Source organism: Coregonus clupeaformis, chromosome 15, assembly GCF_020615455.1.
Source record: "Coregonus clupeaformis isolate EN_2021a chromosome 15, ASM2061545v1, whole genome shotgun sequence".
In the NCBI taxonomy this organism is placed as follows: Eukaryota; Metazoa; Chordata; class Actinopteri; order Salmoniformes; family Salmonidae; genus Coregonus; species Coregonus clupeaformis.
The window spans coordinates 45,790,257-45,809,938 of NC_059206.1; the positions used below are offsets into that span (position 1 = coordinate 45,790,257).

Genomic DNA, 19,682 nt, shown 5'->3' on the forward strand with positions numbered 1-19,682 from the left:
AGTAAAAATGAAGAGTTTGCTTAGATGTGACAGGCAGTGAAGAGGGGACGTGGTGCCAATGACCGTTAGACCGTTACATCCCCTCTGTGTGACACATCCATCATGCTCTTCATCACTGTTGTCCTCCCTCTTGTTCACCAGATACCCACATTGTGTCTGTCTGTCTGTTTTCAGGACTGTCTTAGATTGTCCACTCCACTCACACTGTCAGCCGCTGACTATCCCGTTGACTATACAGGGCTGACCATTGACGCTCCCTGGATTTGACATGCTCCATGGACATTTCGGAAATGCTACACTGCATTCTGTCAAGTTCTTATTAAAACAAACAACAGGAACAGAACCCAAATGGAAGCTATAATGTTAAATATTAGAGCTCGTGTTTTCTCATGCCATAGTCTCTCAGAATAAATCAATGGTGGAAACAAACTGTCAACAAGAAAAATGCCCCCCTAAAACCAAAACCAGGTTGTGTGAGTATCTAATAGTCCACATCAGGGGCGCAACTTTCACTGGGGACTGGGGGGGGACATGTCCCCCCCACATTCTGAAATTGCATTGTTGTCCCCCCCCCCCCAGTTTTATCATTGGAATGTCATACAAAACGAGGCAACGGTGTGCTTTAGGACCATACAGAAGCCTCCCACTTCTCAAACCAAAGTTGCGCCCCTGCTCCACATGACAGAAATACAAAAGGGTCCGGATTTCCATACCCAATCATTCCCAAAAAGACGACAAAGGGAAACAAACACATGCATTTGAGTGGGTGGAAATAAAAGCAACCCAATCCCTATGACAGATTAGTTCTTTCAACATTGTTGTGCTTGTTTACCAGACTTAAGGTTCTTTCTATGAACAAAGCAGCCCAGAATAGCTGTGGTTAATGTGTCTGGATCCTGCTGGGTCCACGATGCGCTCGTCCTGTTCAAACTGCCTCTTAAAGCCACACAGCTTAGGAGAACCGGCTGTGCTATCTCTTTCTCCTTCCTCTCCTCCTCCTTCTCATCTTCCTTCTCCTCCTCTTTCTAGTCTTCCTCTCTGTCCTGTCTCTGTGCTTTTGTTGGCGGAGCCTGCGCTCGCTGGAGCCGAGCTGCACAATAAAACATCTCGCATGGAATAACAGCAATAAAACACAGAAAATGTAACCGCCTGAAAGTTTGTACGTTTATGCAGTCTTGTTGTAAAAACAAAAACATGATGATTTAGTAATGTGTTCCTTTGCAAATGAGAGGAGTAAGGGAATGTGTAGGGTAGGATTTATGCAGGTGGCTACCGGAGGAAACTCCTCAGGAGGTGTGATTTACATTGCAAGGTATGAACCGTTCATACGGCAACCGTTGACGTGGTGCGTGGCCTCCCCCTCCACCTCTCGGTGGTGCGGTGAGTAACCCCTCTAGCTCATACCTGCCAACTCGGCTTACCCCGTCCGTGTCAGCCTAAAAACCTGGGAACCCCTACGCTTTGTGTGTCACCAGTGAATTATCGGTTTCCGGTGCACATGTTACAGCATATCTACAGCAACCTATTATGGTGTATCAGTTTACACTGGCGAGCTGGCTCTCTTACAGCTGTGTTACTGTATGGGGTCATGGTTTATAGGGGTCTGGACTTACAGGAATAAGCCTGTCATCTCATTTCATATCAATCATTTATTCCATACACAAACCTCCTTCCTCTATAACAAACCTATTTTCTATAAAAATCAAGGGGAATGGATGGCTGGAGGCTTCTGAAAAATAACTGATACAAATCTGTAGTAAAACCAAATAAACATTGTTTGGAATCATTTCAACAAAGTTGTTTTTATGTACGTTCCCGTACACTGCCTTTTAGCATTGCATAAAACCACAGAACAGAAAGGCTTCAGAAATGTCTTCCTCAGACAGTCTAGACTCTATTTACAGTCCCCTTAGCCTTTGACCTTCAAAATAGCAATTTTGTGTTTGTTTCTGTTCCGGTTTGATCATCACAACATTCATTATTCATCCTCTTCCTGCTCTCTGTTTGGTCAGCTACTTCTGGACTGTTTATCCCATTCTACCCTCTACCTACCTTAACAATTTCCATACTTTCCTCAGAGTATGAATCAAAATATGTGCTGCGCAGATGATTGCTATAGGGTGCCTCTGTGTACTGACTCCCTGATGACCTACCATTTGAAAAAGGTCATACAATATCGCACCAAAAAGAGAATATCTTCACTACTCAGATTTATGCTATTCTAAACTTTACCTGTGTTTTCTTTCCCCCAACAGACTCAGAGGAAAGTGTTGTCACAGTTTTGGTTCTGTGGGACCATTAGAGCCCACAAACACATGACCCTGACCTAATTTCCAGGTCTGTGAGTAATGATGTTTACTTCCACCTAGCCCTTTATGTGCAGCTTTCTGTCATTTTCACCTCATCTCCATACTGCTGTTCATTCCACTGGACTAAGTGGTACAAGAAGTGTCTCTCTGGGGCTATGGAGTAAAGAAACTCTCTGTCTATGAAGCCCTTAATTTGGCAGACAGCTTCAGATTTAACAGTAGTCTACACTTTGGTTCCTGACTGCGTGTCTGAGGAGACATACAGTACAAACACCCTTTATTTAGCGAGCAGACTTACTGTAACTTTATGAAAATGCGGTTCACAACCAGAATAAGTGGAGTCGTAAAGCAACCCTTCGCAATAGGGTTTCTGACTGGGCCCCATTTAAATGAGCCCCTTTGAGCTTGGCCCAGTTTAACTCTGCCTGCCAGCTAGCTGATCCAGCCACTGGGGACTGATCACAGAGATATGGCACACACACCAGCACACAAACACATGCTATACAAACACAGAAAAGTGCTGACACCCAAGAGCCATTTTGAGCTGAGAAGTAATAGTGGAATTACAGTAACAAGCCCCAAACTGGAAAAGAGAAAAGAGGTCAGAGTTTGGGGAGGGGGTCCATCACACACACAGACGAGATGCATTAAAAACACATTAGAGGAATAAAACAATATGCAATATGTGCGGAATATGCAGAGTAGCTTATTTCAGTGGCTGGGCCTCTAATGGTGAGTTCCTGAGTCTCCGTTAAAAAGTGTGGAGAACATTATTCAACATCAAGTCGTCACCTTCCCTCTTCTCTCTCAGTCAATAACATGAGAGAGAGGAGAATCGATCAGATCACACACTCACCCACAACACTGCAAACCAATGGCAGAGGACTTTAATTTAGCACCTCACTGAACAGAGTAGGAAACAAGACCATTACACATTGACATTCTGGCACACATTGAATGGGGCCTTGGTCATAATGGCCTGCTCTGTTTAAAAGTCTGTTTGGCAGCTCTGTAGATAACAGATGGATGAAAAATGAGGGGAATTATAAGAAGTATTGATTTCCTGGGGATGAACGGCCTGGTATTCTCACAGATTTATCTAGAGTAGACTTTCCTCCCTGGGTCAGACTCTGTTATTATCGGGGGACACACACACACACAGTGTGTGAAGCATACAGAAGCACAGACTGTATTTAGACAGGTCAGGGTTAAAGTGTGTGAGGGGGGAGGGTCCCAGGGAAAACGGGTAAATGTTTAGCAGGACAGATCTAGGAGTAATCTCTGTTTCTGCAGTGGTTAATGTTCTCCCGAACCAGCCTTAGGGATTTAGGGGTGAGACACAGAGTTGTTATTTACTTAGATAACGCAGACACACCCTACAACACACACACCACCACAAACTCCACTTACTCCTTCCTGGTCAGGTTGGACAATTACATAGCTCTACTCTCATTCCCCATTACTGCACCCCCTGCCTCGTTCAACATACAGCACTATTGGAGTTACAGTAAGACGATGAATTAGTGTAGGGGGATGTAGAAGTAACAATGTCCTTCTAGCATCCCCAGTCTGCCTCCATTGAGCTCTAATGTAAACCCGAAACCATAACTCTGCTTGTGAGATCACAGAGCTGGGATAGGAATGAAGGATGGAGGGAGGAATGGAGTATGTCCCTCATTTAAGCCCCATAAAAAAACAAGGAGGCACAAACATTTATCTGTGCTGGCCTTTCATCAGGCGTTTTAAGAGCCCAGGAATAACAGAGAGGGAGATGCTGATAAACGTTAAACAGGAAACGCAGAGCGTGGGTCTCCTGATCTCATGTTTCCACTAAAGGGCACTGGTCCCATATCTCCTTCCCTCCCCCTATGTCTCCCTCCCCCCATGTCTCCCTGCCCCCGTCCCCCCGCTGCCTCGATGCTGATATACACTGAACAAAAATATAAACGCAACATGCAACAATTTCAAAGATTTTACTGAGTTTCAGTTCATATAAGGAAATCAGTCATTTGAAATAAATTCATTAGACCCTAATCTATGGATTTCACATGACTGGGAATACAGATTTGCTTCTGTTGGTCACAGATACCTTTAAAAAAAAAAAGGTAGGCACGTGGATCAGAAAACCAGTCAGTATCTGGTGTGACCACCATAGAGTTGATCAGACTGTTGATTGTGGCATGTGGAATGTTGTCCAACCTCCTCTTCAATGGCTGTGCGAAGTTGCTGGATATTGGCAGGAACTGGAACACACTGTCGTACACGTCAATCCAGAGCAACCCAAACATGCTCAATGGGTGACATGTCTGGTGAATATGCAGGCCATGGAAGAACTGGGCCATTTTCAGCTTACAGGAATTTTGTACAGATCCTTGTGACATGAGGTGATGGCGGCGGATGAATGGCACGACAATGGGCCTCAGGATCTTGTCACGGTATCTCTGTGTATTCAAATTGCCATCGATAAAATGCAATTGTGTTCATTGTCCGTAGCTTATGCCTGCCCTTACCATAACCCCACTCCCAACGTTGGCATCAGCAAACCGCCATCTCTCCGGTACAGTTGAAACCGGGATTCATCCGTGAAGAGCACACTTCTCCAGCGTGCCAGTAGCCATCGAAGGTGAGCATTTGCCCACTGAAGTAGGTTACGACGCCGAACTGCAGTCTGGTCAAGACCCTGGTGAGGACGACGAGCACGCTGATGAGCTTCAATGAGACGTCTTCTGACAGTTTGTACACAAATTCTTTGGTTGTGCAAACCCACAGTTTCATCAGCTGCTCAGGTGGCTGGTCTCAGATGATCCCGCTGGTGAAGAAGCCGGATGTGGAGATCCTGGGCTGGTGTGGTTACAAGTGGTCTGCGGTTGTGAGGCCGGTTGGACGTACAGCCAAATTCTCTAAAACGACATTGGAGGTGGCTTATGGTAGAGAAATGAACATTCAATTCTCTGGCAACAGCTCTGGTGGACATTCCTGCAGTCAGCATGCCAATTGCACGCTCCCTCAAAACTTGAGACATCTGTGGCATTGTGTTGTGTGACAAAACTGTCCTTAGAGTCCTTTTATTGTCCCTAGCACAAGGTGTACCTGTGTAATGATCATGCTGTTTAATCAGCTTCTTGATATGCCACACCTGTCAGGTGGATGGATTATCTTGGCAAAGGAGAAATGCTCACTAACAGGGATGTAAACAAATGTGTGCACAACATTTGAGAGCAATTAGCTTTTTGTGCATATGGAACATTTCTGGAATCTTTTATTTCAGCTCATGAAACATGGGACCAACACTTTACATGTTGCGTTTTATATTTTGGTTCAGTGTACATACACCACAACACTACCAAGACCCATGTCTGGAGAATGTCTCTACAATTGAAAAGGATTAGGCACGGACAACTCAGGAAATAACGTGCTGGTGGGGCGTGACAATTTATTACCATAGAAATATAATTATATTTCCAAGTTTACTACATCTTCTGTATCTGACGTAGTGTGTTTAAGCTTAACAAAATATCAGGCAGTAAGATACATGGCTTATATCATGGATTAATGCTGTTTCTATTCTTTGGGGGGTTTTAACATTTGATTGAGTTATGTTCTTCTCCTAGTGTTCCACAGTGAAATCAGCAAGCTTTAGCTGTCTGCACAAGAAGACATTGGGTGCCCGGATTAAAGGTTTAGCTTTGTCAATCATAGACGGCACATAGGCATTGATAGCAGCTCTCTGAGGAGGCAGGATTTCCATAGTGGTGGTGTACAGTACAGTTGGATCCAGATGATGCCTGCTCTGCTCCATACTGTGTGGTGGTGGTGGTGTTGGATTAGTCAACACACCCATCAGCTCAGATAGGCCATCCCTGCTGCTGCTACTGGGAGCTATACCCAGGTCTTTCTCATTTGAACTGCATGACTTTACAATGACTTTCTAACGACTTTAGCTCAACAGAAAGATGGTGCTGTAGTTTTCTTGAAAGTAAAAAAAAAGAAGTATGCTCACTGTAGGCCTAGATTCTGTATCCTGTGGAGTTTGGGGTCTGAGGTGCATAGTAAGTATGACACGGCACATAGTATTTCTATTTCCCCACCTACTGTAGCTCTGTGCTACGTCCCAGTCTGTACAGTACTATAGCCTACTGTAGTGTACCTGCTGGGGTGAGGCAGCGCCAGGAGTCTGAAAGGAACACCATTAAAGGACAGTGGGGAAATAACAGCCATATGACTGACGCGGCTGTTTGGTGCTCATCAGCACTTTGGGGCTTTTTATAGTGTCTGCCTGTGTTTAACATCCCTGTGCCAGCAGCATTCCAATTCAGTCCCAAATCCCCCCACTCTTACTCCGCCTATTTTGTGTCCTAATCCTCTTAAAAAAGGTAAACTAACATGCATAGCTATAGGAGAGGACATCAGTTTGATTGCGTGTCCTCTTATTGTTTATGTAAGTTGTGGTAGGCAGAAAGGGGTATTTCACCAGGTGAGTTATACAGTGGCTCAAGAACTGTTCTAAACATACAGGTACAGTACTTTCCATAGTGTGTGTTGGAGTATGAGTGTTTGAGTTGAATCTATTGTATATTCCGAATTCCCTGTCAGTCAACTCATAAACAACAATGTGCATATGTTAAAGGAATACTTGGGGATTTTGTCAATGACGCCCATTATCTATTTCCCCAGAGTCAGATGAAGTTGTGGATACAAGTTTTATGTCTCTGTGTCCAGTATGAAGGAAGTTAGCATTGGCTCGCGGAACTACCTCTAAGTCATTGCGCTAACTCTAGTTAGCAATTGCGCTAGCGCTAGTTAGCAACTTCCATCAAACTGCACACAGACATACATTTTTTATCCAGGAGTTCATCTGACTCTGGGGAAGTAGACAAAGGGCCTTATTGCCAAAATCCTGAAGTATCTCTTTAATAACAAAACAGTTACAAACCATCCATCCCGTGTCATGTCAGCCATGTAGCAGATCTGTACTTGCTTTAGCTAATTCAGTTGTGTTTGTTGCAATGCCGAACATGTAGCATGACAATGAATGACAAAAGGCTTGGATTAAGCACATACAGATTTACATGGCTAGTCACATAACACCAAAATGTTGTAGCAACAAACAACATTGAAAGCACACCTAAGATCACATAAAATCCTGCCTTTTACCTGTCCTGTCCCCTGGCTGCTCTCCTGTCAAGGGCATGGAAAGATGGAAAAGCAACAGGACATTTGTGGTTGCACCCCAGTGGGGCCCACAGGGAGAAGAAAGGCAAATTAAAGGGCAGAGGATGGAGTGTGTCCTTGTACTCACTCATGATGTGCCCTGTCAGTCCCTCTGCTTATAATGGCATGAGAAGGGCCACTTAACTGGAAATCACTTCTCCCCCTCTCTCTTTTCTCTCCTTCTCCCTGTCTCCCCCTTTCCCTGTCTCCCTCTGATCCTCCACTTCTCTCCCCTCTGATAATAATTTGCGTCTCCATGTGGAGTGGGGGCTGTAGTGTACCCTTGCACCACCTCTCCTCTCCTCGCCTGGGATCCTTCAGCACACTCACTCTGGTGTTAGCTGATTCACCCTCTGAATGTCAAATTACCAGCCACTAACCACCTCAAATTGGGAGAGCCATTATCTGGCATTCACTCCAAAACAGACGTGAGAGCACAGGTAACCATCAACATGACCATCACAATCATCATCCCTTATCAAAGCAGGTAGCTGGGTCGATTAAGTACAGGTGCTCTTTTTTAATAACCATTTTCAGTGACTATATGTAGTCAAAAGGCAAAATCGGACACAGTCCTCAGGTGATAGCAGTAGGACAGAATGTTAGCTCACTGAGCTCTCTAATGCACTGTGTCACTCCAAACACTGAGTACTGGTCAAATCAAAGGCGCGCACACACACACACACACACACACACAGGCACACATTATACACAACTCTTCAGCTCTGTGTATGTGATGTGAATGGGAGGCTTTCTGCTCTCTGGGTGGTAGTGAAGAGGAGTATCCGTTGTGCTGAAACAGAGGTCAGCCGTTCTGGTACAGGCCTGCTTGTCAAGTGCTGCTACTTGTGCTGGGCCCTGCTAATGCACTGCTAATAGAAGTGAATCTTGCACTGTGACGCTCCCCTGTAGTTTAGAGTGTCAAACTGCAGGGTGATTAATGACACTTTCCTCTCATCTTCTCTCTGTCATCTCCTCCTCGAATCTCTCTCAACCTCTCAGCGTCTCCCTCTCCCTCTCGACTCCCTGTCCTCTTTGACCCTCTCCAATCTTCCTCTCCAGTTTGCCTTTCCTCTCTCCTCTCTACTGTATCGCTCTGCTCTCTTCCCTCCCTCCGCCTCTCCATTCTTTTGTATCTCAGAGAATAAGGCAGACGACAGAGGATGTTGGGAGTCGTTACTGTGCCCATGATACAGCATCTGCACAGCTGGAGATATCCGGATTCAACAGCACCACAGTCATATACCCTTTTCCCTTCAACAAAAATAGAAAGTGATGTCAGGTGTGGGGACACAAACTCAGCAGCCTCTTTTCACAGTAATTATCACACTGAACCACACTCACACTCCGTCTGGAGTAGAGCCAACAAACAGCATGTTTTTCTGATATCATCCGCCTGAGGAAAAGGCGCCGGGAGGCCATTTCTGATGACATACACAGCGTTGGGTGTTGCCCTTTGCCATCAGCTATGTTGCGTATGTTACTGAGTCTCATTTTCCCTCAATTAAATATGGGCATTAAAGTACAAACTGCATGATCTTGTCACCTTCTAGGCATTACCAAAAGGTCTTAGGTAATTCGCTAGCATTCCTCCACAGGTACAATGTGCTCATTGTGCATACAGACGGCATTTGTGAAGTGACCGCAGTGGCTGTAACCTTAGCAGCACCGCTGGGACCATAGTTGTCAGGCAATTGGGGAAACGGTTAGTAATAATGATAGCAATAACATTCTCACTTGCCCCGTTTTTTTAAACACACTGTGATCAATCTTGAAATACGAGTGTGAGAGTGTGTGTGTAAGCACGTTGTGTGTGTGTGCCTCTGCGTGTGTGGTTACGTCTCCATCCTAAGTTTCCCTTCACTTAAAAAAATAACAAACTCTTACCCTGTCTGGTAGTTTGACAAATACGTTTTAAAGACACCATTAGCTTTTCTCTCCGAAAATAAACCTCTAGAGGACACAACATAAAGAGAGGAGGAAGAGAGGGAGAAAGAGAGAGTGGGGGGAGAGAGGGAGAGAGAGCACTGGGGGGTGAAGTATGAAGTATTGGGAGGAAAGTCGTGGAAAAAGTGGCTAATGGCTGTGTCCACAGACTCCATGGATTGGGTTTGGTTAGATTGCCTCTGCACAGTATCTGAAGCTGCAGTGTCTGAAGATGACAGAGAGGCTTGGTTGGCGTCACACTGCTCTTCGTTATGAAGCAGCTTATCTCATGTATCAAATAGGCCTGATTTAAGTAAAAATGTACTTAAATCTTGTTAACATATTAGACTTTTAGTTCAATATATTGTGTAATTCCATACCGGAGTGACAGCAGGGTGGATGTATTTGCTGGGATGTACAGTTGAAGTCGGAAGTTTACATACACTTAGGTTGGAGTTATTAAAACTCGTTTTTCAACCACTCCACAAATTTCTTGTTAACAAACTATAGTTTTGGCAAGTCGGTTAGGACATCTACTTTGTGCATGACACAGGTAATTTTTCCAACAATTGTTTACAGACAGATTATTTCACTTATAATTCACTGTATCACAATTCCAGTGGGTCAGAAGTTTACATACACTAAGTTGACTGTGCCTTTAAACAGCTTGGAGATTTCCAGAAAATGATGCCATGGCTTTAGAAGCTTCTGATAGGCTAATTGACATCATTTGAGTCAATTGGAGGTGTACCTGTGGATGTATTTCAAGGCCTACCTTCAAACTCAGTGCCTCTTTGCTTGACATCATGGAAAAATCAAAAGAAATCAGCAAGTCTGGTTCATCCTTGGGAGCAATTTCCAAACACCTGAAGGTACCACGTTCATCTGTACAAACAATAGTACGCAAGTTCTAAGCACCATGGGACTACGCAGCCGTCATACCGCTCAGGAAGGAGATGCGTTCTGTCTCCTAGAGATTAACGTACTTTGGTGCGAAAAGTGCAAATCAATCCCAGAACAACAGCAAAGGACCTTGTGAAGATGCTGGAGGAAACAGGTACAAAAGTATCTATATCCACAGTAAAACGAGTCCTATATCGACATAACTTGAAAGGCCGCTCAGCAAGGAAGAAGCCAATGCTCCAAAACCGCCATAAAAATCCAGACTACGGTTTGCAACTGCACATGGGGACAAAGATCGTACTTTTTGGAGAAATGTCCTCTGGTCTGATGAAACAAAAATAGAACTGTTTGGCCATAATGACCATCGTTATGTTTGGAGGAAAAAGGGGGTAACTTGTAAGCCGAAGAACACCATCCCAACCGTGAAGCACGGTGGTGGCAGCATCATGCTGTGGGGGTGCTTTGCTGCAGGAGGGACTGGTGCACTTCACAAAATAGATGGAATCATGAGAAAGGAAAATTATGTGGATATTCTGAAGCAACATCTCAAGACATCAGTCAGGAAGTTAAAGCTTGGTCGCAAATGGGTCTTCCAAATGGACAATGACCCCAAGCATACTTCCAAAGTTGTGGCAAAATGGCTTAAGGACAACAAAGTCAAGGTATTGGAGTGGCCATCACAAAGCCCTAACCTCAATCCTACAGAAAATATGTGGGCAGAACTGAAAAAGCGTGTGCGAGCAAGGAGGCCTACAAACCTGACTCAGTTACACCAGCTCTGTCAGGAGGAATGGGCCAAAATTCACCCAACTTATTGTGGGAAGCTTGTGGAAGGCTACCCGAAACGTTTGACCCAAGTTAAACAATTGAAAGGCAATGCTACCAAATACTAATTGAGTGTATGTAAACTTCTGACCCACCGGGAATGTGATGAAAGAAAGAAATGCTGAAATAAATCTCTCTGATTTATTGACAATCAAGCTACTGTCCCTGAATTGTAAAGCATTTGGCTGTTGGCTGGGCAACCTCACATCTCCATTCCTGCTTTGTCAAGAGTTCAGTAGATTAAAAGATGTCTTCTTCAACCCCTGTTCCCTGATAGCTGGCCAGCTGGGAGTAGAGGGAGAGGGAGCCCTTCCAAATGGAAGTTCCATACTACTCTTTCTCTTTCTCACTCTCTTTCTCTCTCTATCACACTCTCTCTCTCTCTGCTGGAATCAAGCTAGGTGGATTACCTTGTCAAGAGTACAAGTTCAAACATAGACTAATAAGAAGCACAGCCGGTTTAAATTCACCATGAGGAGCTACCATGCTGAGAGTCCATCCCATACTATCAACTACCTCAAAACATTCCCCTGAAATGCACAAAGGCATGGGAGACACCGGATAAGCCTGTGAGAGCAAAAGCAGAGCAGAAGAGGCTGTTGCCGGGTAACTATTCACCAACCGGGTGAGTCCTTCTGTGCTGAAGAGACCCTCCAGTGGAAATGTGCACAGGCAGCTCATCAGTGCCCAAAAAAGGCAGGGCCATTAATTAGCCCCAAACAATGTTCTCCAAGCTTATCGACTTCTTAATGGACAGGGAACGACCTGGTTCGTGTTCCCACTCCAGTCAATGACACGGGCCTCTCCGGGGTTCTGGAATGGCCATTATGTAATCCCAGCCCTGCCCTTTAGAAACCAGAGCCACGCTGTTTTTCATCCTCAGTTTTCTCCTTTGCTCATTCCTCATGAACTATGTAGGAGTCACTGTGATGCTGTGGCTGAGGCTGGGGCCTGGGACTGAGAGCTGGGGCTAGGGCTGGGAGCTGGGGTAGGATCTGTGGCTGGGAGCTGGGGCAGGGGCTGGGGCCAGGACAGACTGAATTGGGTTGCTGACAGACCCTTTTCCCTGTATGGATCATCTGAAATGGTGGTGTTAGGGCTGCAATTTGAGATTGCAAGGGACTCTTGGACTGATCTAGAGCATGAAGGGCGAAAGCATGACTTCCAAACCACTCGTTAAACTGTTGGAAAAACATTCCTTCCTCCTCCAGCTGGGTCTGTGTTAATAAAGCCCTGAGTTCTGACATAGGAAATGTGAAAAATCCTCACACCATTACTTCCATTGTTACATTATGTGTGCATGGATGTGTTCGGGATTTTCACAACGCATCTACGGTAAGAAAGAGGCCACCCACCTGCCTCCTGAGGAAAACACACACACACAGGAATGCACATTCAACACACACTAGGGGATGGTTTCATGCCCTTTTTTCTTTGACAGACAATCCAGCTCAGTTGGGAGTGGATTTGGTAAATGGGTTTAGGTGTTCAATGCTGTCTGCATGCTGTTTGAGATTGACTGCTATTTACTGTGTGACAACACCATAAAAACATTCTTTAATATACTGTAATAAAATGGCAGCATGCAGGAAAAAATGAAGAATGATAGAAGCCTACACAAAACAAAAATCAGAACCAACTTTAATTAATAACATTCAACCGTTGAAATGTTATACTGTATCTAACCAATAAAGCCTTCCAATACTACTGTTGACCAATGACTCTAGCCTCAGCGTTGTGGGCCTACCACTGCTCAGATAACAGCAGGTGAATAACCAAGGACAACAGATGTGAGAGGAGCAACTCTCCTGATGGATGAGGCATTGGCCTATGACCCTGAACTTCACCATCCTTTCAACAAGAGTGAGTGATGGAGGAAAGAGAGAATAATGGAAGGAAGAGAGGAAAATGAAGGCCGATGAAAATCCACAACAATAGGCGACAACTATACTTCATTATGAAAGTCTATGAGTGCATTAAAATCCAATGATAAGATTGATCTAACTCATTGTAGCAACAACATGATAAATGTGGGTAAGGGACAGATCGGAATTTACTGGGGGGAGGGTTGTCAAACTTTTTGTTTTGTTTTGGGGAGTGTAGTGCGTTTTTCCCTGGTTTACATTCACTCTTTTGCAGGTTTTAATATATAATTTCTTCCATCCTAGCTACATTTCCTCATCCGCTTGCATGTACATCCCCTAGCAAGGTGTTTTGGTACTTCCCTTTCGCACTACGCTTTCCGCGCTAACTTTTACTATACCACAGGTCAATATAGTCTACCAGTCTGTCTATCCTGCCCTCTATCCACCATTCATAGTGACAATAGTGCTAAGTGGATCGTTTGTCCAGATCTGCAATAGGCTAACTAGCAATCATTCCACACATAAAAGCATTCAAAGCTGCATACATTTTCAATATGAATCCACAAGAACAAATAGGAATAGCTGATAGGCAGCAGTGTGGCCAGGTGCATCATTGAGCATGAAAGAACAGTGAAGACATGATCTTGTTTAGGGACAACATAATGATCCTGCCTGGACTAGCATACAACACCACAATGCAATGAATAATTGCATTATTGTTTTCAAGTTTTCAAAATTCTACTCTAGGTTGCAGTGAAAATGTAATTTGAATAACGGCGCAAAAGCCCTGTGATTCGAATGTTTTATTCCATTTGGATCAGTTGTGGGTCTACTCTGGACAGTTTATAAGGTCTAGAAAGGCAGAGTAGCAGGCCAGTCTGGCTGTATTTGTACTTCAGATACTGAATGTGGTGTCTGTTGCAGATCATTCTCCCAAGTCGTCCTATAATAATGTGGCTACATATGCTCAAGGCAGGCCCAGTTATTCAGGAAACCTTAACGCGCGCTCTGCCTCTCCAATTCAAGCGGCTATTCCTCGCACACCTACAACCTAACGCTTCAATGTAGCCTAAATATGTATCATTTAACTTTTAAAAATGTATTACCTTCTATATGTGGCATAAACACAACCAGTGACAATGTTTTAATCTGATTAGGCTACTTCTCCTGTAGGCATGCACACATTTGTCCAAAATATAATTCCAGCATCCTCAAAATGGCTTGACATTAACCAGGTTTCCATCCAACCTTTTTAAGCGAGTAAAGTACATGTTGGATAAAAAATGTAATGTCATCATGGGAAAGCATGCAGTTTATTAGGCTACAGATGAAATAAGTTATGAGGGACTTCACAGGGTGGTGAAAGTGCACGGTCATCTTGATGCTCCTTTCCAATAAATATTGAGGGTCTTATTCTGGTGACATATTCTGCCGTTTGACAAATAAAAATAATATTGCACTTTTGTCCATAATAATCTCATCATGTAGTAGGCTATACCCGCACTGTATCTGCGAGCTGTTGGCAAGAGCGCAAGTGCCAATACCAGAGTGGGCACATTCGCTATACCTACAAATGGGAATTTATCCGCAAAAGTAATTTTTATGTGCACTATGTATTTATGCCCAGACGTTTATCCACAACAAGTCAATTTGATGGAAACACAACTCTGATGGGAAAATGTTTTTATGCAGATTTTTGAACATTCACATGAAAATCTGTCGCCAATTGGATGGAAACCTAGCTAAATACACCCTAAAGACTCTGGCAAGTGCGCTAGTCCAGTGTCACTTTGATTATGCCTGCACATCATGGTTCACCAGCAGCCCCAAACATCTAAAGAATAAGATACAGACCAGCTAAAACAAGCTTGCAAGAATTGTACTTAAACTCCCCCCTAATCCTCATCTGGAGGTCGAGCAGTTTTTTGTCTGCATCTCTGTAATATGTCTATCTATGTAATAGAGCCACACAGTGTATGTGACATAATACCCATAAAACCTAGTGGTCGAACAGGGAAATTGTTTTTCCACCATTCATTTTTCCCCATAGGGGATTTTAGAAACACTTAAAATAAGGGCTGTTTCGTGTAGGCTTACCCTGGGGTGACGTTTTGATAACCATGTTGATCTCTCTCGGACATGGTGACTTTCATCAATATATTCAGCTCTATTTACACTCAGAATCGAAAATGCTAATTAGCATCAAAGTAGACATCATTACATATCCCTGCAAGCTCTTGCACCTCATTGCTAGCTGACACCTTTGCTAACAGGTATTGTGTCAATTTAAAACATGACCAAGGCAGTTCACAAAATTGTCAATTTAAAGACATTCTGCCAATTTATTAATTACTACATTTAGCTAACATTAGATAGCTAATCCAGAGATTCTTACCTTTGCCTCGATTCGGCAGTCTCGTCCAGATCATCATGGCATTTGTAGTTCTTTAGCAGCTAATTAGCGTTTCATTTTTGGGGGGTAAATACAGGCGAATATATTGATAAAAGTCACCTTGTCCTAGAGAGATTTACATGGTTATCAAAACGTCACTCCTGGGTAAGCCTGACTCATACTGTGGTACTCCATAGTATGTGGTACTCCATAGTATATGTACAGTGCCTTCAAAAAGTATTCATACCCCTTGACTTATTCAGCATTTTGTGTTACAGCCTGAATTCAAAATGGATTAAATTGATTTTTGTGCTCTCATCTACACACAATACCCCATAATAACAAAGTGAAAACATTGTTTTTTTGTGCAAATTTATTGAAAATGAAATACAGAAATATCTAATTGACATAAGTATTCACATCCTTTGTCAATACTTTGTAGAAGCACCTTTGGCAGTGATTAAAACTGTGAATCTTTCTGGGTAAGTCTATAAGAGCTTTCCCCACATGGATTGTGCAACATTTACCCATTATTCTTTTCAAAATTCTTTTCAAAATTATTTAAACTCTGTCAAATTGGTTGTTGGTCATTGCTAGACTACCATTTCCAGGTCTTGCCATAGATTTTCAAGTAGATATAAGTCAAAAGTGTAAGCAAATACAGTGTTGATTTGGCCTTGTGTTTTAGGTTACTGTCCTGCTGAAAGGTGGATTGATCTCCCAGTGTCTGGTGGAAAGCAGACTGAACCAAGTTTTCCTCTAGGATTTTGCCTGTGCTTAGCTCCATTCCGTTTCTTTTTCATCCTGAAAAACTCCCTAGTTCATAACGATTACATGCATACCCAGAACATGAAAATATGGACAGTGTTACCCAGTAATGTGTTGTATTGGATTTGCCCCAAACATAACACTTTGTATTCAGGACAAAAAGTGAATTACTTTGCCACATATTTTTGCAATATTACTTTAGTGCCTTGTTGCAAACAGGATGCATGTTTTATAATATTTTTATTCTGTACAGGCTTTCTTCTTTTCACTCTGTAATTTAGGTTAGTATTGTGGAGTAACTACAATGGTGTTGATCCATCCTCAGTTTTCTCCCATCACAGCCATTCAACTCCGTAACTTTTTTAAAGTCACCATTGGCCTCATGGTGAAATACCTGAGCGGTTTCTGTCCTCTCCGGGAACTCAGTTAGAAGGACCCCGGTATCTTTGTAATGCCTGGGTGTATTGATACACCATCCAAAGGCAATTAATAACTTCACCATGCTCAAAGGGATATTCAATGTCTGCTTTTTATATGTTTACCCATCTACCAATAGGTGCCCTTCTTTGTGGGGCAATGGAAAACCTCCCTGGTCTTTGTGGTTGCTCGACTGAGGGACCTTACAGATAATTGTATGTGTGGGGTACAGAGATGAGGAAGTCATTCAAAAATAATATTAAACACTATTATTGCACACAGAGTGAGTCCATGCAACTTATTAGGGGACTTGTTAAGCACATTTTTACTCCTGACCTTTTTAGGCTTGCCATAACAAAGGGGTTGAATACTTATTGACAGCTTTACATTTTTAATTACTTTGTAAACATTTCTAAAAAACATTATTCCACTGACATTATGGGGTATTGTGTGTAGGCCAGTGCCCCAAAAAATCTAAATGTAATCAATTTTAAATTCAAGCTGTAACACAACGAAATGTGGAAAAAGTCGAGAGGTGTGAATACTTTCTGAAGGCACTGTATTTATGTAAAAAAAATAGGGACCACAATGGAAAGAAGTCCCCGACTTTATTGTGCAATCCCGGTCACTTAAAAAAATATTTGTACTGTGTACTGTGTGTAAATATATGTATTTTTGTAACTGACAAATAAAGAAAATCTATCCAAACTGTGCCATTTGATGAATGGAAAGAGACATCTGTTACAAAACACCAAAAAGTTTAATGACATTTGGATACTGGGTAAGCCTACAAGGTAGGAAGGGATGTATTTTCTGTTTGTCGAGATTTACATAGTCTATTTATTGTGGTGTTGAAAACACAAACCATGATATTGAAGTGTCCGAAGTCGGTAAGCTTTGTTTGTTGGTTGTGTGGTACATTGGCACAGAAACTTGTTGGTGGAAAATTCCTTGTATATATTTTAAATAATTATAAATATGTCATCAAAATGTTGAAAATCTGATTTCCCCCTAGCTGATCATTGTCTGCAGCCTGTTCTATTTCCCCCTAGCTGATCATTGTCTGCAGCTGGCTCTGACACAGTAGTGTAATAAAACAGGCAGGGAGAGTGAGTTTGTCTGTGGTGGTCGGTGAACCCTCAACCTTCTGGCTTTTAGCCCTGAGTGGCATCACCTGTGCCACAAAAGCATGCTTAAGTGGCAAAGTCTATATCCATGTTTATAAACACAGGGTCACTACAGTTTTGTTATTTGTGGTCTTAAACATTATTTTGAGTTAACTATATGAGGGGGGAGGGTGTGCAATTAATTTTTAATGTTGGGGAGGCAGGTTAATTTTTTTCGACACCATAAATTGGACCAGTACATTTCGAAGTGTCCCTAAAATGTATGATGAAATATAAGCAAGCCTCCATGGGCAGTTATTCAACTGGATTTTGCTGATAAGGTTAGAATAAACGTAACTTAAACAAAATATTTTCCATTGCTGTATAAGGCCTAGGCTACTATGTAAAATGCCGGAGAAGCTTCACTATCAGACAAGTCTTTTTTTTAATAAAGTCTCGGACATAAGATATCCCGCGCACTCTGATCCGCACGCACAGTTGAAGTCAACGTTTGTGTTTGTATGTGTGTGTGTGCAGCGTGAGAGAGAGAGGTAGAGTCTTAAGAAAAATATTGTGACTACGATGACTCAGGTGTAGCTTGCTAATCTTTCGTTTATAAAAATTAAAAAAACGATTAACGTATCTTAAAATTGAGCAAAAATTGGTATGGTCAGTTCTGTTTACACCAAGCGAAGGCTTTATTGAAGTTGTGTCCTTTTAATGCATAGCCTTACACTTAGGTAATAAACATACCAGTAGTCTATATGGAAGAAACAGTAATTGACGGTGTAAATATCCCAGTGCGCACAATAGTACAGATATTACTATATTTTTTCACTCTTTAAGGTATGTGACTCTGGGATTCTTTTGTTGACTGCACAAAGTGACAAGTGTAGGCTATTTATTTATTTATTATGTAAACTAACTATGTTTTTTTTTGTTGCAAAAATCCAGTACAAATGATCGACTTCGGCCATCCGCACAACACTCGAGCGCTCTTGCTTTTTCTGCATGCAGGTATGAATTCGATAGCTTACCTTGAGCAGCTCCGATATCCACGAGGGCAATTAGCAAAACCAAAGATATGGTGATCATCTGCAGTAAGTATCCCGTGACTCCTCTTCTTCCACTTCTTGCAGTTTGTCCACTATACCCCATGATGAGGAGTCAAAAACTCCGCGATGAGGCAAGTCCAGTGGCTATCAAATGCTGTTCCAAGGACCTACCGGTTACAGTCCTTGCAGCAGCTGCAATTGAAATCTTTCGGAGCCTCACACTTGACGAATAGAAGGGGTAGGTAGAGCCGTGCGAGGAGGGGGGGGCGGGGAGGTAGAACTGGGAGGGGGGGGGTAGGGGGGGTAGAGGATGAACAAATTCAAGGACTTCAGTGAAACAGTTTTGAAATATGACAGATATTAAATTGTCTTATGAGGAGCGAGCACCGCCCTCAGTCATATGAAGGTATGCATGAAAACCTTTTAAATTACCCGTTTGATCTGTTCACTTTTAATGCTTAACTGGTCTAGCTGACTACCTGGGCCGATGTCTTGTTGATATGAAGTTCATGTTCCGAATCAGAAAATTCACAAAGTCCTCCGTAACTGCCACTACCGCGCTCTGCACTCCGTCTAGCGACAGTGTAAGCAACCTCAGTACCGCGCCTAGCGCTCTACTGATAGAATTGAATTGGATAAGGCTCCGTCTCTGTACCATGCTACTTCAACCAATCCAAATACGACGACTCCTGTCTGTGGCGGCCATATCAAATCCCGGCCTGGAGCATCGGAATGGATGTTATTTATATAATAATAATATAATATGCCATTTAGCAGACGCTTTTATCCAAAGCGATTTACTGTCATGTGTGCATACATTTTTACGTATGGGTGGTCCCGGGAATCGAACCCACTACCATGGCGTTACAAGCGCCATGCTCTACCAGTTGAGCTACAGAGGACCA

General features: G+C 43.0%; 1 protein-coding gene across 2 annotated transcripts in view; it reads right to left on the reverse strand.

Annotated features, from left to right (window-relative positions):
• The window catches only part of unc5cb (unc-5 netrin receptor Cb), a 171,125-nt gene extending 151,742 nt beyond the window's left edge, over positions 1 to 19,383 (reverse strand). For both annotated transcript variants that reach the window (XM_041897796.2, XM_041897795.2), the window contains exon 1: positions 18,760 to 19,383. In XM_041897796.2, the coding sequence (XP_041753730.1) occupies positions 18,760 to 18,880 (121 nt within the window). In that variant the 5' untranslated portion in view covers positions 18,881 to 19,383. The remainder of the gene's footprint in view (positions 1 to 18,759) is intronic.
• Between the last annotated feature and the right edge of the window lie 299 nt (positions 19,384 to 19,682).